Source organism: Akebia trifoliata, chromosome 7 (assembly GCF_017979445.1).
Source record: "Akebia trifoliata isolate Shusen 1 chromosome 7, ASM1797944v1, whole genome shotgun sequence".
Lineage (NCBI taxonomy): Eukaryota > Viridiplantae > Streptophyta > Magnoliopsida > Ranunculales > Lardizabalaceae > Akebia > Akebia trifoliata.
Genome location: NC_141381.1, coordinates 24,485,463 through 24,503,472, shown reverse-complemented (window position 1 = coordinate 24,503,472; position 18,010 = coordinate 24,485,463). Strand labels below are relative to the sequence as shown.

At 35.1% G+C, this 18,010-nt stretch overlaps 1 protein-coding gene and 1 pseudogene across 4 annotated transcripts; both read left to right on the top strand.

Moving 5' to 3' along the window:
* The first annotated feature begins 6,502 nt into the window (after nt 1–6,502).
* On the top strand, nt 6,503–7,904 carry LOC147398493 (mechanosensitive ion channel protein 8 pseudogene; annotated as a pseudogene).
* An 804-nt stretch (nt 7,905–8,708) lies between these two features.
* LOC147398492 (coiled coil protein) lies at nt 8,709–17,741 on the top strand. 4 transcript variants are annotated; one of them, XM_086447710.1, is made up of 7 exons: nt 8,709–9,129; nt 9,220–9,343; nt 11,844–12,192; nt 12,357–12,433; nt 15,407–15,443; nt 15,695–16,125; nt 17,328–17,741. In XM_086447710.1, exons 1-7 carry the CDS (start codon nt 8,813–8,815, stop codon nt 17,394–17,396), a joined length of 1,404 nt encoding a protein of 467 aa, XP_086303836.1. In that variant the 5' UTR covers nt 8,709–8,812; the 3' UTR covers nt 17,397–17,741. The 4 variants fall into 4 exon arrangements, with proteins under 4 accessions (XP_086303836.1, XP_086303837.1, XP_086303835.1 ...); XM_086447711.1 differs by having other exon boundaries at nt 8,710–9,129; nt 9,217–9,343; nt 15,737–16,125; XM_086447709.1 differs by having other exon boundaries at nt 8,710–9,129; nt 9,217–9,343.
* Nucleotides 17,742–18,010: the final 269 nt, after the last annotated feature.

Sequence of the window (18,010 nt, the reverse complement as noted above, 5' to 3'; positions counted from 1 at the left end):
ATTAATATGTACTTTCAACTCTTGGGTTTCTACCAAGGCTATTCAGTAGGGTGTAATACAAATAGGCCCCGTGCCTGGTACTAAATCAAGAGAAAATTCTACCTCACGACACAACGATAAATCTGATAATTATTCTAGAAATACATTCTCAAATTCTCTACTTAGTTATACTAGATCTACTGGAGTCTTTATCTCTAATATTCTCAAATTTCCCAACTATTTGTACAAAGAACCATCTCTTCTGTATCTGGATCCCTAAACCTTAAACCTCGAATATCTTGGTTTCCTAATACTAATGGACCTCGCAAAGCAGTTGACATGGGTATAGTTCTATACTAACCAATCCATCCTGAAGATAACGTCAAAATCACCACGAATCTAGTATCATGAGATCAAGAATCTCTTCTTGGTCTTCAACTCTAATTACACAGTTTTGATATAGTTTCTGGGATACCTGATGGTCTCCCAACCATGTGGTTAATTTTATTACTCAGTGCATATCAAAATTCTAGTTCTAGTAACAAGCATCTTAGTAAAAATGTATGATCTCGAGGAATTAGTATTGAATAAAACTCAAATTTTATCATTATAAATAGAAATCGTACCTTCTAAAATTTTGTCAGAAACATGTATCTCCTCTTGAATCAAATGATATACCTTACCCTGAGGTCTAGGAATAATCCTTATCTGCGGCTGTGATGGAGGGCAATCTCTTCTGATATGTCCAACCTAACCACACATGTAACATGTCGATGATTTAGCCTTCATAGGTTTTCATGAAGTAGGTAATTAATAAACTAGAGCTTGCGATCTCTAAACCTATCTTGTTGGTTTCCTTGGCCCTATTGGCATCATTGGAACCCCAATTTTTTCATAATTTGGGAGTGAATGAACTCTGTACAGTGGTGTTCACACCCCCTTTTTGCATTTACCTAATTCAATAATTCGTCACTCGGTTGTGGTGAATTCCTAATGATAAACACAAAGAACTCGAAGGCTTGTGAGTATTGTCCCTAATCTTTTCATTTCTAGTCCTTCTATATCCCTACTTGTTATGACTTGACATAGAAATTTATGCACACTTAGGATCACTACACTTTACACCTGATTTAACAAGCATGTACTCTTAGGTTCGCTATACAGTTTGATAATTTAGATACCTCGCTACGTTAGGAAAATATGGCCTCGAGACTTAGAAATAATCACATTGAGACTGAAAGAAATCTCATGTCAAAATTCGTAAAAAACTACAAAAATCACAAAAATGACAAAAACACCCCTAATAAATTTTGGACTTCCAAAAAATCTCGAAAATACCTCTATTGCATTTAAAATATGATTTCGAGTCTAACGGGACCCAAATTAACGAAAATAAAGAAATTTAGGAAAAATCACAAAAATGACTAAAATGCCACTCAATGTCCAACTTTGACATAGAGACTTTGATTATCAGGAAAACACAATACAAATTAAATAAAATAAGATCAATATCAAACTAAAATTAAAATTTACCCAACCAATTAAAATTTAAAATCAACTTAAATTTCAAGTTTCAAATTAATCTATCCATTCAAATTTCAAATTAAAAATTAAACTCAAATTAAAATTCAAATAAAAAATAAAGTTAAAATTTAAGCAAGAAATCGAATTAAAATGCAAACTCAAAATTAAGTTTAAATTAAAAAGTACTCAATCAATTAAAATGTAAAATCAAAATTAAATTTAAATTAAAAATTACTCAATCAATTAAAATGCAAAATCAAATTAAAATTCAAAAATCAAATTAAAATAATATTGATCAATTGAACCAAAAGATCAATCGAATTAAATTTGAGACTCAATAGACCAATCAAATGAAAATTAAGCAAAAACCATCATAGATATGAGTAGCGTGGGATAACCACCCTTATTCTTTAAATAAAGAAAATAAGCAACGTGTTAATAAAAAATATAAGTTTTTTTTTCTATAAAAGGTCTTTCACCAATAGATAGGCAGGCTCTTCTTCTTCTCCACTCACCCTCACATTCTACCACATGTCTTCTATTTGCGTCTCTCTCTCACGTAGCTGTTGCACTCACCTCTATCCACATCTCTCAGCCCTTATCACTCTCATATCCCTACCTACATCCCTCTCACATTTCTTGTAAAATCCCAAGTTTTCGATTCGTATCTTAAGGAAAAATAAATAATGAAAATTTGAGAAAATCCTGAAAGTGGGACTTAGGGAAAACTTTAGGATGTTTTTGATTATTTTTTGTGACGCCCCACCAATCACTAACACAAAACCCCTTGTCAGATCTCGAGGTACTAGGTGACGCCTCGAAATTTCACCATGGTCTCCTCTGTTTATGTTAGCATTCCAAGATGTTCAATCAGTACCTGATAAATGACATACATTATCCTGCATATATACATGCAAAATATAATGCAAACGGAAGCCTATATACATCTAATAATGTACAATAAATCAGAGTATGAAAGGATAAATAAAATACAAGATTATACAAAAATTTCTTATTCTAACAAAAGTCTTAACACTCAATATAGAATCCATAATACTTCTAGATGAACTGATACCACTAGGGGACATAGCCCCAGTACTCACCAGGTAACGAACTTTGATCGTCTATCTGACCTACCAGATAGTCCTCACTCATGTTCTACACCTGCCTCGCCAAGGTTCGAACTTAAAACTAAAAAAATAGAGAAGGAAAGGGTGAGTAACAATGGTTACCTAGTAGGGAAGCAAACAATTTCTGTCAATAACCTCTCCTAATATAGACGAATAAACATACAGAATCATTTTAAAATATGTAAAGTTTTACAAAAGAAACTACTATTAATTGGTACATATAGCTAGGGCTGAGAAACTAAACATTTTAAACCTCACATTACATCAATCAACAGTACTCACAATAACATTTTATTTTTATACAATATAATTAACCCAAATGAAAATATTAAATATGCATTTCATTTTATATATCAAAATAAGGCAACAGATACATAATACACAATCGTAGAGTAGTGGAATTTGAATTGGGATTTACGACTGGATCGCTTCCAGTCGGGACATGATGTTTTATAATAAAGTATTAGTTCTTAATTTTGTGGGTGATCGCTGTTTATCATACTTGCGGGATCATTTATCTGGCTCAGACTGACCGTCTAACGTGACCGTAAGCAATGGGTCTTTTTTCGATGTGTCAGAACGTTTGACTACTATAGATTATTAATTATCACTGACTAATCATCTTTGTCTATGCCTATCAGGCGTTCATGTGATTCCAAAATATACAAATCATTCGTATATGATCACCTTTACATTACAAGTTCACTGATAAAGATAAAGAGGAATAAGCCCGGATTCCAGTTGTGACTCCACTCTTATATGCGTCCCATATCACGTATGAGCTTGGTGGTCCCTACCGTACATTCTAAAATAGTATACCACTCCGGATGATATGGCGCACTATCCCTTTAGACATTCACAGACTCTTTAACAACGCACAAAATAGTTATATATATATATATATTATTTTTATTTGAAAATAAAAGAGAAATTAACAATACAATGTTAGGAATAAATATCCAGTTTCCTACCATGCAACTATGGTCACCCGGCCTAAAAATTTTCCTCTAATGAAAATATATGTTTTTAACGTTCACACGTAACCCTCGACAAAATGAACAACTTTCCTTCTTGCGATAAAGCTCGGATCGTTCTCGTTTGATGTAGATCTAGATTGCAAATCTCAAGGAAAAATGTGTTTAGTTTTATTTGGAGAGGAGAATAAGAAAAATCAGATTTTTTTAATTAGGGACTAATAGTTATAACTTAAGTTAGGACATACGCGTCATTTCAGGAGTTTTTTTTTTTCTGAATGCCAATTTAGATATTTTTATACTTTATTTCGGGTGATTTTTCGACACGAATCTAATAGTATGATTGGATTCCTCAAATTATATCTCTAAAGTGTCATTTACTAATTTGGTAATTACTTGATACAAAACTCAAGGATTTAGTAATTTTTTCGATCGACTTCTGATTAAATTGTGTTTACAGGCTAAAGTATATTTCTCGATCCTTCTAAATCTACTGATAAAGTTAATTTTTCTAAAATATTAAAAATTAAAGATTCATACTTTTAAATCAACGTAAAAACTTAAAATTCTTTCCTCAAGATATATATTAAGATTTCAAGTCATTACAAAAACCCTCGGTGAAGGTGTTATTCCTCCTCCTACGACGATGAATGACTCTTCCTTTAAATGGATGAGACTCCAAGTGGGTAATATCGAACCCAATTGTTATTTGTGGTGAGAGATCAAGAGAAAGAAAATAAAGTGAAGATTAAATAGGGTGAAAATGTGGAGCTCGTCGATGTTGACGATTTTTTCTTTTTCGTCGACGACCAACACGGATTTGATTGCGATGGATATCGATGAGAATGTCTTGAACCTTGGGTGGGGAAGTAGGCTGGTTCTTTGTGAGTTGAAGAGAAGAAAATGAAATAAAATAGGGACTTAGTTCTTTTTATAAAGGTTAAAGGGGTATTTTTATATATTTTTTTCTTTGTTTTTATTTTCGTCGGTAACTTGATTATTTGGACTCGGAAAATGACAAATGAGTATTCTACTTCGAATAATTTTTCATTGCAGACCTAATGGTGATGTCAAAATTTTCTGATTCTCGCTCTAACAAAATTTCACTTTTTTAGGTCCTACTCAACATGAAATTCGAAGATTTTATAACTTTTTCATTTGAACTTGAATTCGAGTGTGCTTATAGGCTAATGTATGTTTTTTCGACAATTTTGAATCTAATGGCGAAGTCAATTTTTCTTGAAAGTGAACATAACAAAATTCAAGTATTTTACTCTAAGTTTTTCTTTTAAAATTTTTCCAAAAGTTCACTATTAGATTCCTCGAGATACGAGTTAAAACTCTAGATATTACATTTTTCTCTATTCCATATTTTCAAGGCTTCCAAACAAGGAATGGAAGCCATCTGCGACAAGCGACCAACTCCGGCCAGTCATCCTCTCCAACGAATCTAGTTAGGTCATCTCTCTTTCATTTCAACTTTTAGTCAAAAACCCTTGATTTTCTCATCAAAATCCATCATCTTCGTCCTCAACCCAAAAACCCTTGATGTTTTTCCCTAAATACCTCCCCAAGACAAAAACCCTTGATTTTTTTCTCCAAAATCCTTTATTTTGCTTTTTCAAAGCCTTTCTCACCATAATCTGATATCTTCAACCTCAATCCAAAATCTTTGATTTTTCTCTCCAAAATTCTCCATTTTCACTATCAAGCTAGTTAAATCAGCTCAAAGGGTTTTGAAATAAAATAAAAGAAAAAAAATTAATTTTGACAACAAAAATTGAAGGGCTTCTGCTAGGGGTGCACATTGGATTGGGTAAATCCAAAAACCAAACCAATCTGAGCCTTTTGGATCAGATTGGTTCAAATTGAGCATGGTTTGGTTCAGGTGTGAATTGTAAAAAAAAAATCCGATTGATTTGTTTCGGTTTCGGATTAGGAGTATAATAGAACTGAACCAATATATATATATATGGCGTTATTACGACCCCTATTACTTAAATGGGCAAAAATGTTTGGAATGGGCTGATTTTTTGTGAGGATGATCTCTGTGATGAGGGGATCATCCTGACAAAAAATCATCCCATTCCAAAACTTCTAACCCCATCAAAATTGATTTACAAAAATTGGACGGTCTAAAAATTTTCAACTTGTAAACATGGGGCTAGAAGTTTCATAATGAGCTAATTTTTGGCAAGGATGATCTCCTCACCATAAAGATCATCCTCACCAAAAATCAGCCCATTCCAAACATTTTTTCCCATATAAGACAAAACGGTGTGTCGCAATGTGGGTCGTAATGTGAGTCTACGGAACCCGACCCTATATATATATAGGGTCCCGTTCAACAATAAACATTTTGGCAAAACATTTTTCAAAACATGGGTTAGAGGTTTTCGAATGGGCTGATTTTTGGTGAGGATGATCTCTACGGTGAGGAGATCATCATCACCAAAAATCATCCCATTCCAAAAGTTCTAACCCCATAAAAAATGGTTTACAAGGCTAGAAGTTTTGGAATGGGCTGATTTTTGGTGAGGATGATCTCCTCACCGTAGAGATCATCCTCACCAAAAATCAGCCATTCCAAAACTTGGAACCCATGTTTTGAAAAATGTTTTGCCACAATGTTTGTCAAAATGTTTGTTGCTGAACGGGACCCATATATATATATATGGGGGAGGGGTTCGACGGACGTTTTGAAAAACGTCTAAGAAAACTACGTTTCTCGTACGTTGGATCGAGAGAAACGGGCGAGAGAGATGGGGATAAACGTCACTTCAATGAAAGAAACAAAATTTCTTTATTTTTGAAAAAACTCCCTCGACTTTTCCCTCGTTTCTATTTGTTTTTTTTTTTTTATAACAAAACCTCTCCCCTCTGTTTCAATGAAACTCGACAGAAATCATACAAACCCATCTCTCCTCAGAGAGCCCAAACAATCAGCAAGTTTCACCTAGAGAGGTCAAGGTTTCGTTTCGAGAATCTTCCCAGAATCATGGTGAGATTACTACTGAATCCATTCGAAGACGGTGCAAAATATCATCAGATGAGGAGAATCACAGTGGTGATGATAAAGGAGGTGATAAAGGAGAGGTCTTGAGATGCAGTTCAAATGCTTCGTTTCAGAGTAGATCAAGCTTCTTGAAGACCAAGAACCTGAAATCGAGGTTAATGGACCCTCCACTAGACGAACAATATAAGAAATCAGGAAAAACAACGAAATCAGGGCAATTGAAATCTGGTATGTTGGGTAGAATAAAAGATGAAGACGAAGAGGATCCTTTCGCGGTAGAGGACATCCCACCAAAATTCAAGAAATGAAATTTCAGTTTGTTAACAATCGTTCAATGGTTGAATCTCATTTTAATTGTGGCAGCTTTCGTTTGCAGTCTTTCGATAGCTTACTTTGCCAAGAAGAAGCTATGGGACCTCCCTCTATGGAAATGGGAGCTCTTAGTTCTTGTTTTGATCTGTGGGAGGTTGGTCTCTAGTTGGGGAATTCGAATTGTAGTCTTCTTTATAGAACGTAATTTCCTTATTCGAAAATGGGTTTTATATTTCGTTTATGGTGTTAGGAAAGCAGTTCAGAATTGTTTATGGTTGGGTCTGGTTTTGATTGCTTGGCATTTTTTGTTCGACAAGAAAGTTGAACGAGAGAACAATAACAAGATCCTTCCTTATGTTACCAAGATTTTGATGTCTCTTGTTGGGTATATTGATATGGCTTGTGAAGGCTCTTCTTGTTAAGGTCCTGGCATCATCCTTTCATGTAAGTGCCTACTTTGATCGAATTTAGGAGTCCTTGTTTAATCAATATGTGATTGAGACACTCTCAGGAATGCCATTGATTGAGATAGATAACACTCAAGAAGAGGAGGAGAAGGTCCTGGTTGAGGTTCAGAACCTTCAGAACGCGGGTGCTAAAATGCCTGCGGACCTCAAGGCCACGGCTTTCCCTACTATGAAGAGTGGAAGGGCAATAGGCAGCGGGGGACTTCAATGAAGCCCTCGGGTTGTAAAGAGTTTCAAGACTTTTGGGGCAATTTCTAAGCAATAGAGAGGAGAGATGGGTTTGTATGATTTCTGAGTTTCAATGAAACAGAGTGCAGAGGTTTTGTTAAAAAAAAAACCAAAGAGAAACAAGGGAAAAGTCAAGGGAGTTTTTAAAAAAATAAAGAAATTTTATTTCTTTCATTGAAGTGATGTTTCTCCCCATCTCCCCCGTCCGTTTCTCTCCATCCAAAGTATGAGAAACATGGTTTTCTTAGACGTTTTCCATAACGTCCGTCGAACCCCTCCCTATATATGTCCCATTTATATATATAAAATCCTTTCTTAGTTCCATTCTTATGTTCTCTCTCTCAACTGTGTTAGTGTGCTAGAGGTAATTCATCAAGGTTTTCAACTTCATCTCCTCTGTTTTTTTCTAACAAAAACTCAAAAAAAAAAATGTGCCCCCTTGCTTTTAATTACAAAGTAATAAACAACATTTGATTTCGACTTTTAAATAAATAACAAACAATATTTGATTTTAAGAATGTCTTTAATCTTCAATCATCCCTTAAAAGTAAGTGTTAAATGATTTTTATTTTTAATATGTTATGCGTGATGTTTTGTTTATGTTGAAATAATATGTTGATGTTTTGTTTATGCATGTTATGTGTTATGCGTGATGTTTTGTTTACTATTTATTTTACTTAGTTTTAAGTTTTAACTATTTTAATTTTACTATTGAGAATAATAAATACGAGAATTGAGAATCGAGAACCGATCCAAACCAAAGTTGATTTGGATTGGTTCGATTTTATAGAGTAATTGGATTGGTTCAGTTCTAAATTTGTAGAACCGATTATGTTTAGTTTAATTCTAATTTTGTCAAAATTGAAGCAATCCAAACCATGTGCACTCATAGCTTCTGGTACAGATTAAAGACGAAGATTTTTCAAGGTTTTTTTTTTAACAAATCGAATATTATTGGAAATCCGAGAAATTAATCCGATTCGAATTCAATCGTTAGTTATCATATCTGTCGGATTTCGAATTCGGATACCCCCGTATTCGATTCAATTTATATCCGTTGACAGCCGTAGGTAAGAGTATCGTACGAGGAGTTCGCATCGAACTCGGGTTCAACCCCCAACGGATCATGTCATCAAAGGCGCGAGCGAGCTTCGCAGTCCTTGCTTCACTTTCAACACGACCATGGAAGAGGAGAAGAAGCTGAAGCTAAACCTAAACCTAAACCGCAATCGAAACAACAAGGAGAAGAAGAACGAGTTGGCGTTCGTGTTCTGCAAGGTCTGTAAACTCAATCACAACCAAGGACGACGCCATAACTACTTACCAAACCACACCAAATCACTCTCTTCCTTCCTCTCTCGTTTCCTCAAAAAGCTTTCTGACGTTCGATTCTTCCTCAAAAACCCTACTCTTCTTCTCCCCGAACACGCTTCTCGTAATCGATTGTGGTGCGTTTTTTGTGATTCCGACATTGAAGAGTTTGATAGTTCATTCACCTGGTAAGGTTTAATTTCTCTAGGGGTTTCATTTGTCTTTCTTTCAGTTGCGTGTTTTGAAATTTTTTTTTTTTTTATTTTTTTTTCCAGCAGTAACGCTATTAATCACCTAGCGAGCTCAGAGCATTTGAAAAATTTGAAGGATTTCTTGTGGAAGTACGGTGGAGGGATGAATCGGGTCGATTCTTTTAGGGTTTCTGAGACTGATCTGGCCAAGGTATTTATCTCTTTTGATTTATTCTAGGGAACCTCAATTGGTGGCATAATTTAGCTACAAATTTAACTTAGTTGGTGATTATATTATAGGTTTAATTGTTTGTTTGAATCTAATCTTTAAGGAAATTGGATTGGTTGGCTTAGTGTTTTATAGTCTAAAAGTATAAATATGGATGAAATAGCTAAATTTTTATGAATGAATGCAGGGTTTGGCCTTGGAAGATTGATCACCCACAATCTTCTTTTGTTTTTCTTTGGATCATATCAATTTGGTATTAGTTGAGCCAAGATGGAAGCTGATTTGAATAAATTGATCAGGTGAGATGATCAAAATGATCCAACCATGACAAAAATTGCCTAGCAATTGAAATATATTCCCCAACATCTTGCACAAATCAGCAAAGTGGTGATCCTACTTAAACTGAATCAAATGAAAGTCAACATGCAAAAATTCTGTTGAAGTTGGGAAATTTTCGATTAACATATACTAGAGTGGAGTTTCTGTGGCTAACATGCATAGATGAGGTCTAAGAGTTTTGGTGTGATTGTTGTAGTTTTACCCAGGAAGTCTTGGTGCTGCTAATGTGAATTGTTCAACTTAATAGTTTTGATTATGTTCAGAAAAACCAGAGAGGCATGGTATGACTGTTAGTTGAATAGTGTAAAAAGAAAGAAACAGGTGGTTGAGATCTCTGAATGGTTGAAGATGAAAAAAGTGGCACACAACTTTTTAGGTGAGTGGTTTAGATAGATATCTAGAGATGAGATAAGTCAACATGAGGGAAAAACAAGTCACACAAGGAACAATGCCATCCGGGTACCATATAAATTTTTGGAGTTATTTAGGAAATCAAACACATTTTTCGAGGTATTGATGTATTTTATTTATAGTCAATTGTGATAACAATGCTGTGTAGGTAAGATATCGGTGGTTATTCACGATGATATACAATTATCTTGAAGATTGGGTTTGTGATTTTGATTAATTGGATACATACAAAGAGCAAACTAGATATAGAAGAGGACTTATTCCTCAAGGTGATATTTACCACATATTTAAGGTGAGCGGTGTTCTATTGTGCAATAGAGATAGTAGAGGGAGGAAATCGTGCTCTATCGTGCACACTCTGGACCCTTTCATTGGTGCTCCCTCATTCCCACTCTCACTCCAGTTTGCAGTCTGGTTGCTTAGAACCAAACATGCCCTAGTTTTTTTTATCCTGGAAATGTGTTCCATGTTCATATGGTGTTCTTATGTGATTTTAATTTTGAACCATTTTCAACAGTGTTATGTAGATACGTGGCATGGGTGCCAAGGTGTTGACAAGTGTTCGGCGTGTCAATAGCTAAAAATTCAAATACGACAATAGGGCTGTACAAAAAAAAATAAAAATGTATGTATACATTCCAAAAAATATTCTAGAGATCGATGAATACCTATTACTCCCTTAAAAATGAAGAAAGGCACAATGGAATAAGTAAAAAGGAATAAGATATGCAAATTGTATTATATGATAAGCATGCTTCAATGAAACAAAAAACTGCAAGGAAGTCGTAGGGAGTAGATTTGAAAATTTACTCATCGAAAAAATGAAAAGTAAAACTATGTGTGTCAGCTAATTTAAATTATCCTTTATCATGTAAATAGTTTTTAAGGGCTGAAACATTTACATTAATAGTAGGTTCTGGTACAGCCCACAATTATTCCAGGTCACTTTTATCTTGTTAAATTGAGACATACTTGGATGAAATCATTTTATGTCTTTTCGTACATGGCATAGAAGTGTCGTGCCACATTCATGAGTGTCCAAGTGCCAATGTAACACTGGTTTTTTTGATCCACTAGGTACCCTAATATCTTCTAGATTGGTACTGATATGGCCCTCTGGCTATTAGGGAAGAATTACCTATTTTTTCACATCAAAATGCAATCTTTTTTTTTTTTTTTCATGCTTTGTACATCTAGAGTGGTATACATGAATCCAACTCATCCTTCATAAATTTGAACCCAACATACAAATTCAGAAATGAGTATATTAGAAGGAATATATTAATCACTCTAGCAAGAGAGAGAATAAAAGCAAATCGATTGTGACGGTTTAGTTAACATGAAGACCAATGCCACCACCAGTGACAAGGAGCGTTTTGATGCAGCTCAAATGCTATAAAAGAGTCGGAAGAAGGCTGGAAATGATCTGGATGGAGCTATTGACAAAATATATGCTTTCACTGAAGAAATGATTCAAATTGAGTAGAGTGGTGAAATAGGATTGTTGTTGCCGATGCCATTATTTGGATGATGATGTAAGTGGTAAATCAGTGAAGTCTGTGCATGTAATACCATAGGGCTAACTTCATCCAACTGCCTATCCCTAAAAATTGATTGGATTTGAATCCAGCAATGGAAGTATGCATGTCTTATCTCTGTTGCAACAATCATTTTTCAAAATAGCTGTAAGTTTTTCAAAATATTGAGCTATGGTCATTTGTTTTTAATGCAGTGGGATAAAAGGTGCAGATCGCTGAAGAGTGCAACTATGCCATCGAGCAAAGGATCTTATGGACCTCTCTTGGGACCTTCGAAAGATATCCACAATGAACTTAGCTCTGATAATATGGATAACTTTGAAAAAAATGCAATCCATTCTTTTACATCATGTCTTTCAAATGGTTTTGTGCCTTTACAAACTTTTACGAATGAGAAGCATCAGGTATCTTTTCCAGAAGCCACTGAAGTTGCAAATGTTGGTCCTCTTCTACTTGAAGTTGCTTCTTTGCCGGTGTGTTCGCACAGTAATATGGATCTACAGTGCATTCATGTCACGGAAAGCACTACAAAGGATTTGAATGGTGCGCATGAACCAGATGTCTTTCGTAATTATGGTTATATCTTTTTTGATGAATTAAAAAAAATCATTTTTTTAGTTGATATTTTAGTTGGGATTTCTTTGTACAGTTACATTATGTATATTACTTTAGTGATATATATTTCTTTGTTTCTATCCATGACTCAGCTTACAAGGACAACCAACGCACTCTGATTGGAAACAGTAGAAAAAGCTTAGTAGGATGGTCTCCTAGTGTTGGAGGGGTAAGATTGCTTATGTTTATGTGACTTCCTTCATGAAGCTTGTTCACTTGATTTGAACTTAGATTGTGATTTGAACATTTTCCTCTGTTATCTAGTTTTCATACTTGTTACGATAGTGTTACTGTTTTCCTATCATCTTATGATTCATTAAAGTGAGTGTCACCTTTGTGATTAATTGATTATATTGTTGGTTTAAGTGTTAACCGAAATATTAATAATTTTTCACTTAAGAGTTTGCCTAGTTAATCCACTGGGTTAGGTCGGAGCATTTGATGCTCAAAACTTGGCAATGTTTTGCACCTGTAAAAATGTTTGGTAATGTCAAGTTTATCTTTTCTATAAAATCATTGATTCTTCCATTGACTTGAGAATTCTTTTGTTAAATTCCTCCAATCATGCAATGCAAAGTTTATTTTGGATGTGGTCAATTTCTTCTCTAATAAAATCCTCGAAGAAAGACAGTGAATTTTTTGTTTTGGATCCAACTCCAAAATGAGAAAAGGAGGGCCCAAACCTGGTTGGCAAATGGAGATGAATTAAATGATGGTTGGAATTTTCCGCTGCACTTTCGCACATGATCTGGATTCACCAACTGCTGCTGCTTGGATGGTTAATAGTAAGAATTTTGTCTAATGAAGCTGTCCAGGCAAACATTGACACCTTGGAGGGAACTGGGGAGTCATTTGGAATTTCAATATATTTGATACACGTTAGTTGATATTTATATTATGGTTTGCAGTTTGTATCATTTTTTGCTTCTACTACTTTCATGCTATTTGATCTTGTCGAATGGTTTATCGTAACTGAATGGGGCCTGACTTTCTATGGTGCTGACTTTGACGTATCTTCCATTCGTTTGTGATCCTGATGAATACCTTGGTTAATTTTACAAACTGAGCAAGAGAACCAATCTCATCTAGCAAAAATTTATGTTTTTTTTATTTTTTATGTGATGCTCTTTAAAATTTAATGTCTTATTACTGCTGTAGACACTTCTTTTTTGCACTCGCTTTGTCTATCAACATAGGCAATGCCTGGGTGAGTGACCGTGAGATAGATACACTTACCAACCAACCGCTTGTATCTTCCGATGCCCTAAAAAATTGTCCTATGTTTGGCATCAAGCTTGACAGAATAATCCATAGGTGTGTCAATTGGACAAGGACCCAAAGTCCTCGTTTCAGATAGTAAATCTAATACATACTTCCGTTGAAAGAGAGTAAATCCTTCCTTGGAGCGAGTGACCTCAATTCCAAGAAAGTATCGAAGAAGGCCTAAGTCCTTAGTGTGAAAACAAGTGAGCCTTCAATTGCACAATGCCAACTGAGTCACTCCCTGTAATAATGATATCATCCACATAAATAGTCAAAATGATAGTAATAGAAGTAGAATGATGAGTGAATACAGAGTGATTAAAGGTGAAGAGTTGAAATGTTAGAAATTATTCATCCTTAAAGCTTAAGCATCGATAAAAAATTGAAGAAAACTTAGATATCACTATGAGGAATCTTGTTTTTTTGTGTATGTTCTTTTCGTTGAGGGAATCAATTTCAACCAACACTATTTTTCCAGTTTAGGTAACATCTTGATTACTGACTTTTGCCAGGTGAGATTGGTGCCTAATACGTTCTAATCTCATAGCTTGATCTTCGAATCTGAATTTGAATTGTAGACCATGCCCTATTCCATCGTTGAGTTGAATGACTTTTGATTCATAGAATGCATAAAACTAGGTGGTGCCACTATCAATATCACATTCTACGTTCGCGGATTGTACGGTCTAGGAATCGAAAATCGTCTTAACCATGGAAAAGGGTATGGTCTATAATTCATATACAGATTCAATGATCATATTATGAGATTGGAAGGTGTTAGGCTACAATCCCACTCATCAAAACTAGGTCTTTACTATACCATCACTTGTCTACATCGTTAAATTAATGGCCTAAACAGTATAGAAGATGAGAAAATTCTACCTAGAGGGGAGAAACAATGGTTGTTGCAACCTATTCCCTCAAAGAGAAGAATAGACATAAAAAAAGGTGGTTCTTTTGCATCGATCTCTATGTTTTCTTTATGTTTTCTTTGATTATTGATTGATCTCTCATCATTGGGAATTTTCCGCAACAGGGTGTCAGGTGCTGAGTTGATAGATTAAGTGAGTGCAAAAATGGGGTGTTACAACTACAATCAGAAATCTATGGGGGGGACTCATGCTACCAATTAGGCCAAATATTTACCCTATTTGTTCTCAGATTAAACTGTTGCTGTGTTAAAATACTTGCATGTAAAGGTTCAAATCTCCTTGAATCCACCTTCATCTTGCTAACCACTAACCCCTTTACCTATGAAAAAATAAAATAAGATAAAAATACTTGCATGTAGAGGTTCAGGTGAGTTGATATAGTATCACTGCATTGCCTGTGCATGCTTGGATTAATTTTCTCCTAGTGATGTGCTTTAATAGTATTGTGTGGTGACCATGATAAAGAGTTAAGTTCTGGTGCTTCTTTGAAGTATTCTGTTAGAGCATTCCCAACATCTCCTCTTGCAATGTCTGATAGATGGCTTCTGCAGTTGTCTTAATTTCCTTAAATTGTTACCTAGAGCACGAGCAACGTGCAGGATTTTCTTGAGATTCACATTAAGCCTCACTTTTCTATTTTGTTTTCTCCCTTAATTCCTAGAATGTTATAATGAGTGCTCTCTATTTAAAAAAGTTCTCCCTCTAGGCTGTGCTTATACTCTTTATTTGCAGTGCTCCCTCTAGGATGTATTTGTACTCTTTATTAGTACTTGCTTTCGCTTGCAGTTATACTACCAGTTATTGTATACCTGCATGATATGTTGTTTTGTTCAAGGTTTAATTACATTGAAGGTTTGGCCAAGGGTTTTTGTTTGTTTGTTTATTTATGCATAGATTTTACATCTACTTGCAATATGTAACACTCTTGGGCTTGCCATGTATATCAGGTTGGAAGATTGAGTAATGGAGAGAGCAGTAATCAGGGTATTCTTCTGCTCTTGCACTTCAGTTTATTGTTACTTTTATTCTCACCTGAATCTATGTATTTAGATACCTCTCATGATCACATCATGAAAGGGCAGTTACATGAAGAACTTTTGGACACAGTATGTTGTATGTACTCATTTCCGGGTGTCTGGGTAGCATGGTTCTGAAATACTGTGATGCGATTGTATTTATTTGCACTTTCATTGTCATCAATCAGGTTAATCTCACGTTTGTTTGATCATGTTTAGTGTTGCAGAGTTTCACTCACATTTCACCTTTGTTTCTTGAAGAACCTAAAGCAAATGTACATTCTGGAGCTCCTCCACCCTGGTTTGAAATGAATGGTGAAAATCAACTAAATTTTCAAGTGAGCACAGGATTACATGTGAATGGCATTGTTCCTTCCTCAAATAAGTCAGGGAAGTCTCAGAAATTGAACCCAAAACGGGTGGGAGCTGCTTGGGCAGAAAAGAGAAAGATGGAGCTGGAGATGGAGAAGAGAGGAGAGGTTGTCACTAATTGTGATGCAAACTGGCTCCCTAATTTTGGTAGAGTTTGGCAGTCAGGCAGTCGAAAGGAATCTAGGAAAGAGTTTGAGATGGAGAAACAAAAATTGCCCAAGGTTGACAATATCTCTGAGACTCCAATCAAGATACAACCTTACATTAGCAAACGAATGGTAAGCTTCATATTTTCAAACTGTGTTAACTCATGTGATCCCTGTGAAAATATCTCTGACAGATCTAATAATCTGCTTTATAGTTTAATGAAACATGAATTCGTACATATTCTCCATGCTTGTAGATGTCTATCCTTTCTATGTCATCTGTTGTGAATCTTCTGTATCTTTTTCTAATAATCTGTTGTTTGTTAAACATGGAAGTTGGTGTAGAAATGTTATTGCTATCCTACTTTGATGATTTATGTATGTCACGACATACATGTTGTATAGATAGTGCTTTCCAAATGCCAGATGGAAAGTGGTGTGGCCACTAGATTATGGGTGATGTAGCTGCCAGACAATGTGCGACATGGTCACCGCTCTAGGGCTTTGATATATTCTGTAGGGGCCGAAACCATGTTGGGAAATGCTGGTGTGATATTCAGAAATCAGATTCTTGAATAGATACTGCAGGCTTAAATAAAATATAGAACTTTGAGGTTTAATTGAAAAATAATAAGATACTGGACTTAGCTCTATGCATAATTGCATGGAGTAGAAGTATATAAGAATCAAAGCTAATTCAAATAGTTTATCGGATCAATTTGAGGAGGGGAAGAAGAGATGATGGACTAGTTCAGAGTCTAGATTCTATAGGCCTCTCTCTTTCTCAACTTATTTCTTGCTGTTCTATAATTTGGAAATCCTGATTGCCATTTTGGTAATGTATGTTAGGTGGTTTCAGAGCTTGTGAAGTAAAGTGGTGATATGGGTTTTTTCCTTTCTTGTTTTTTTTTTCCTGGTTAAAAGATATTTTTTTTAGTCTTGCTTGTGAATAGCAAAAGAAGAAAGGTGAGGTGAAGAAGTTACTGAAGATTAATGCAAATAGAAGGTGGTGATGAGCGAAGAGGATAATCTATGAACTTTTCTCTCAATTTAATGTTTAAGCATTCTTTATTTTCTTCTTCATTTGGCATTAGGTTTCTCCTTTTTATCTTAAAATTATAATTGCACCACTCCTCTCTAGATGCCTGTTTTTCTTAGCCCCACTTCTTATGAGAGGCTGTGTTACTAATCATGCTTGTCAGTGCATGCATTGCTCACTTTGATGTAGTTTCGAATTAGTTCCTTCTCTTGTTGCTGTTATTCATGCTGCATTTTTGAGTTCGTATTCATTAATTGAGTTCGAAAGACTTACATTTTGTTCATTCTTCATGCAGCGAAGGGATGCTGGTGAAATCAAGGATGCGGTTGACAGTCATTTTGAGAGAACTACAAATATTATATAACTTTACAATAACAAAAACGCTGGAGTTTTGCTATGGGATCATTTTGAACCCAGTTCGCGTTATCAACACTCACCAACTTTAACCAACTCTGCAAGGTGGCACCTTCAATTTTGGTAATGTAAATTCATCTCTTTAGTTCATGTTTCTATGAAAATGTAGATTATACTAGCTTATGTGCAGTACAAGGAAATCAGTTGCTAGAGAGGTCTCTAGGTTCCAGGAACTGTATTAGTCTTGAACCATTAAGTCTTCTTGTAAACAGAAAGTATGTTATGAAGGTTCAGACTAAGCTTAAGTGTCAAATGTTCTCAATCATGATTTTTTACAGTGAATTTGTATTGTCCATATCATAGATTCAATGAATTGGCATTTTCCAGAAATAACTATCCTTATTCATTGCATACATAGGAATGTAACCCCACCTTTCCTTCAACGATCTCTTTGAACATGCTCTTGATTCCCGAACCAATTGAATTGTAGAAACAAAGTAATAAACAATCAATTTTGGGGGATGCATTGCTGTGTGTGCTTGGTGTGGTATTCTGTCCCAACTTCTCTGCATAATACATATTGAAAGAGGAAACCTTTTGTGTTGATCTCTAATATCTTTCCCA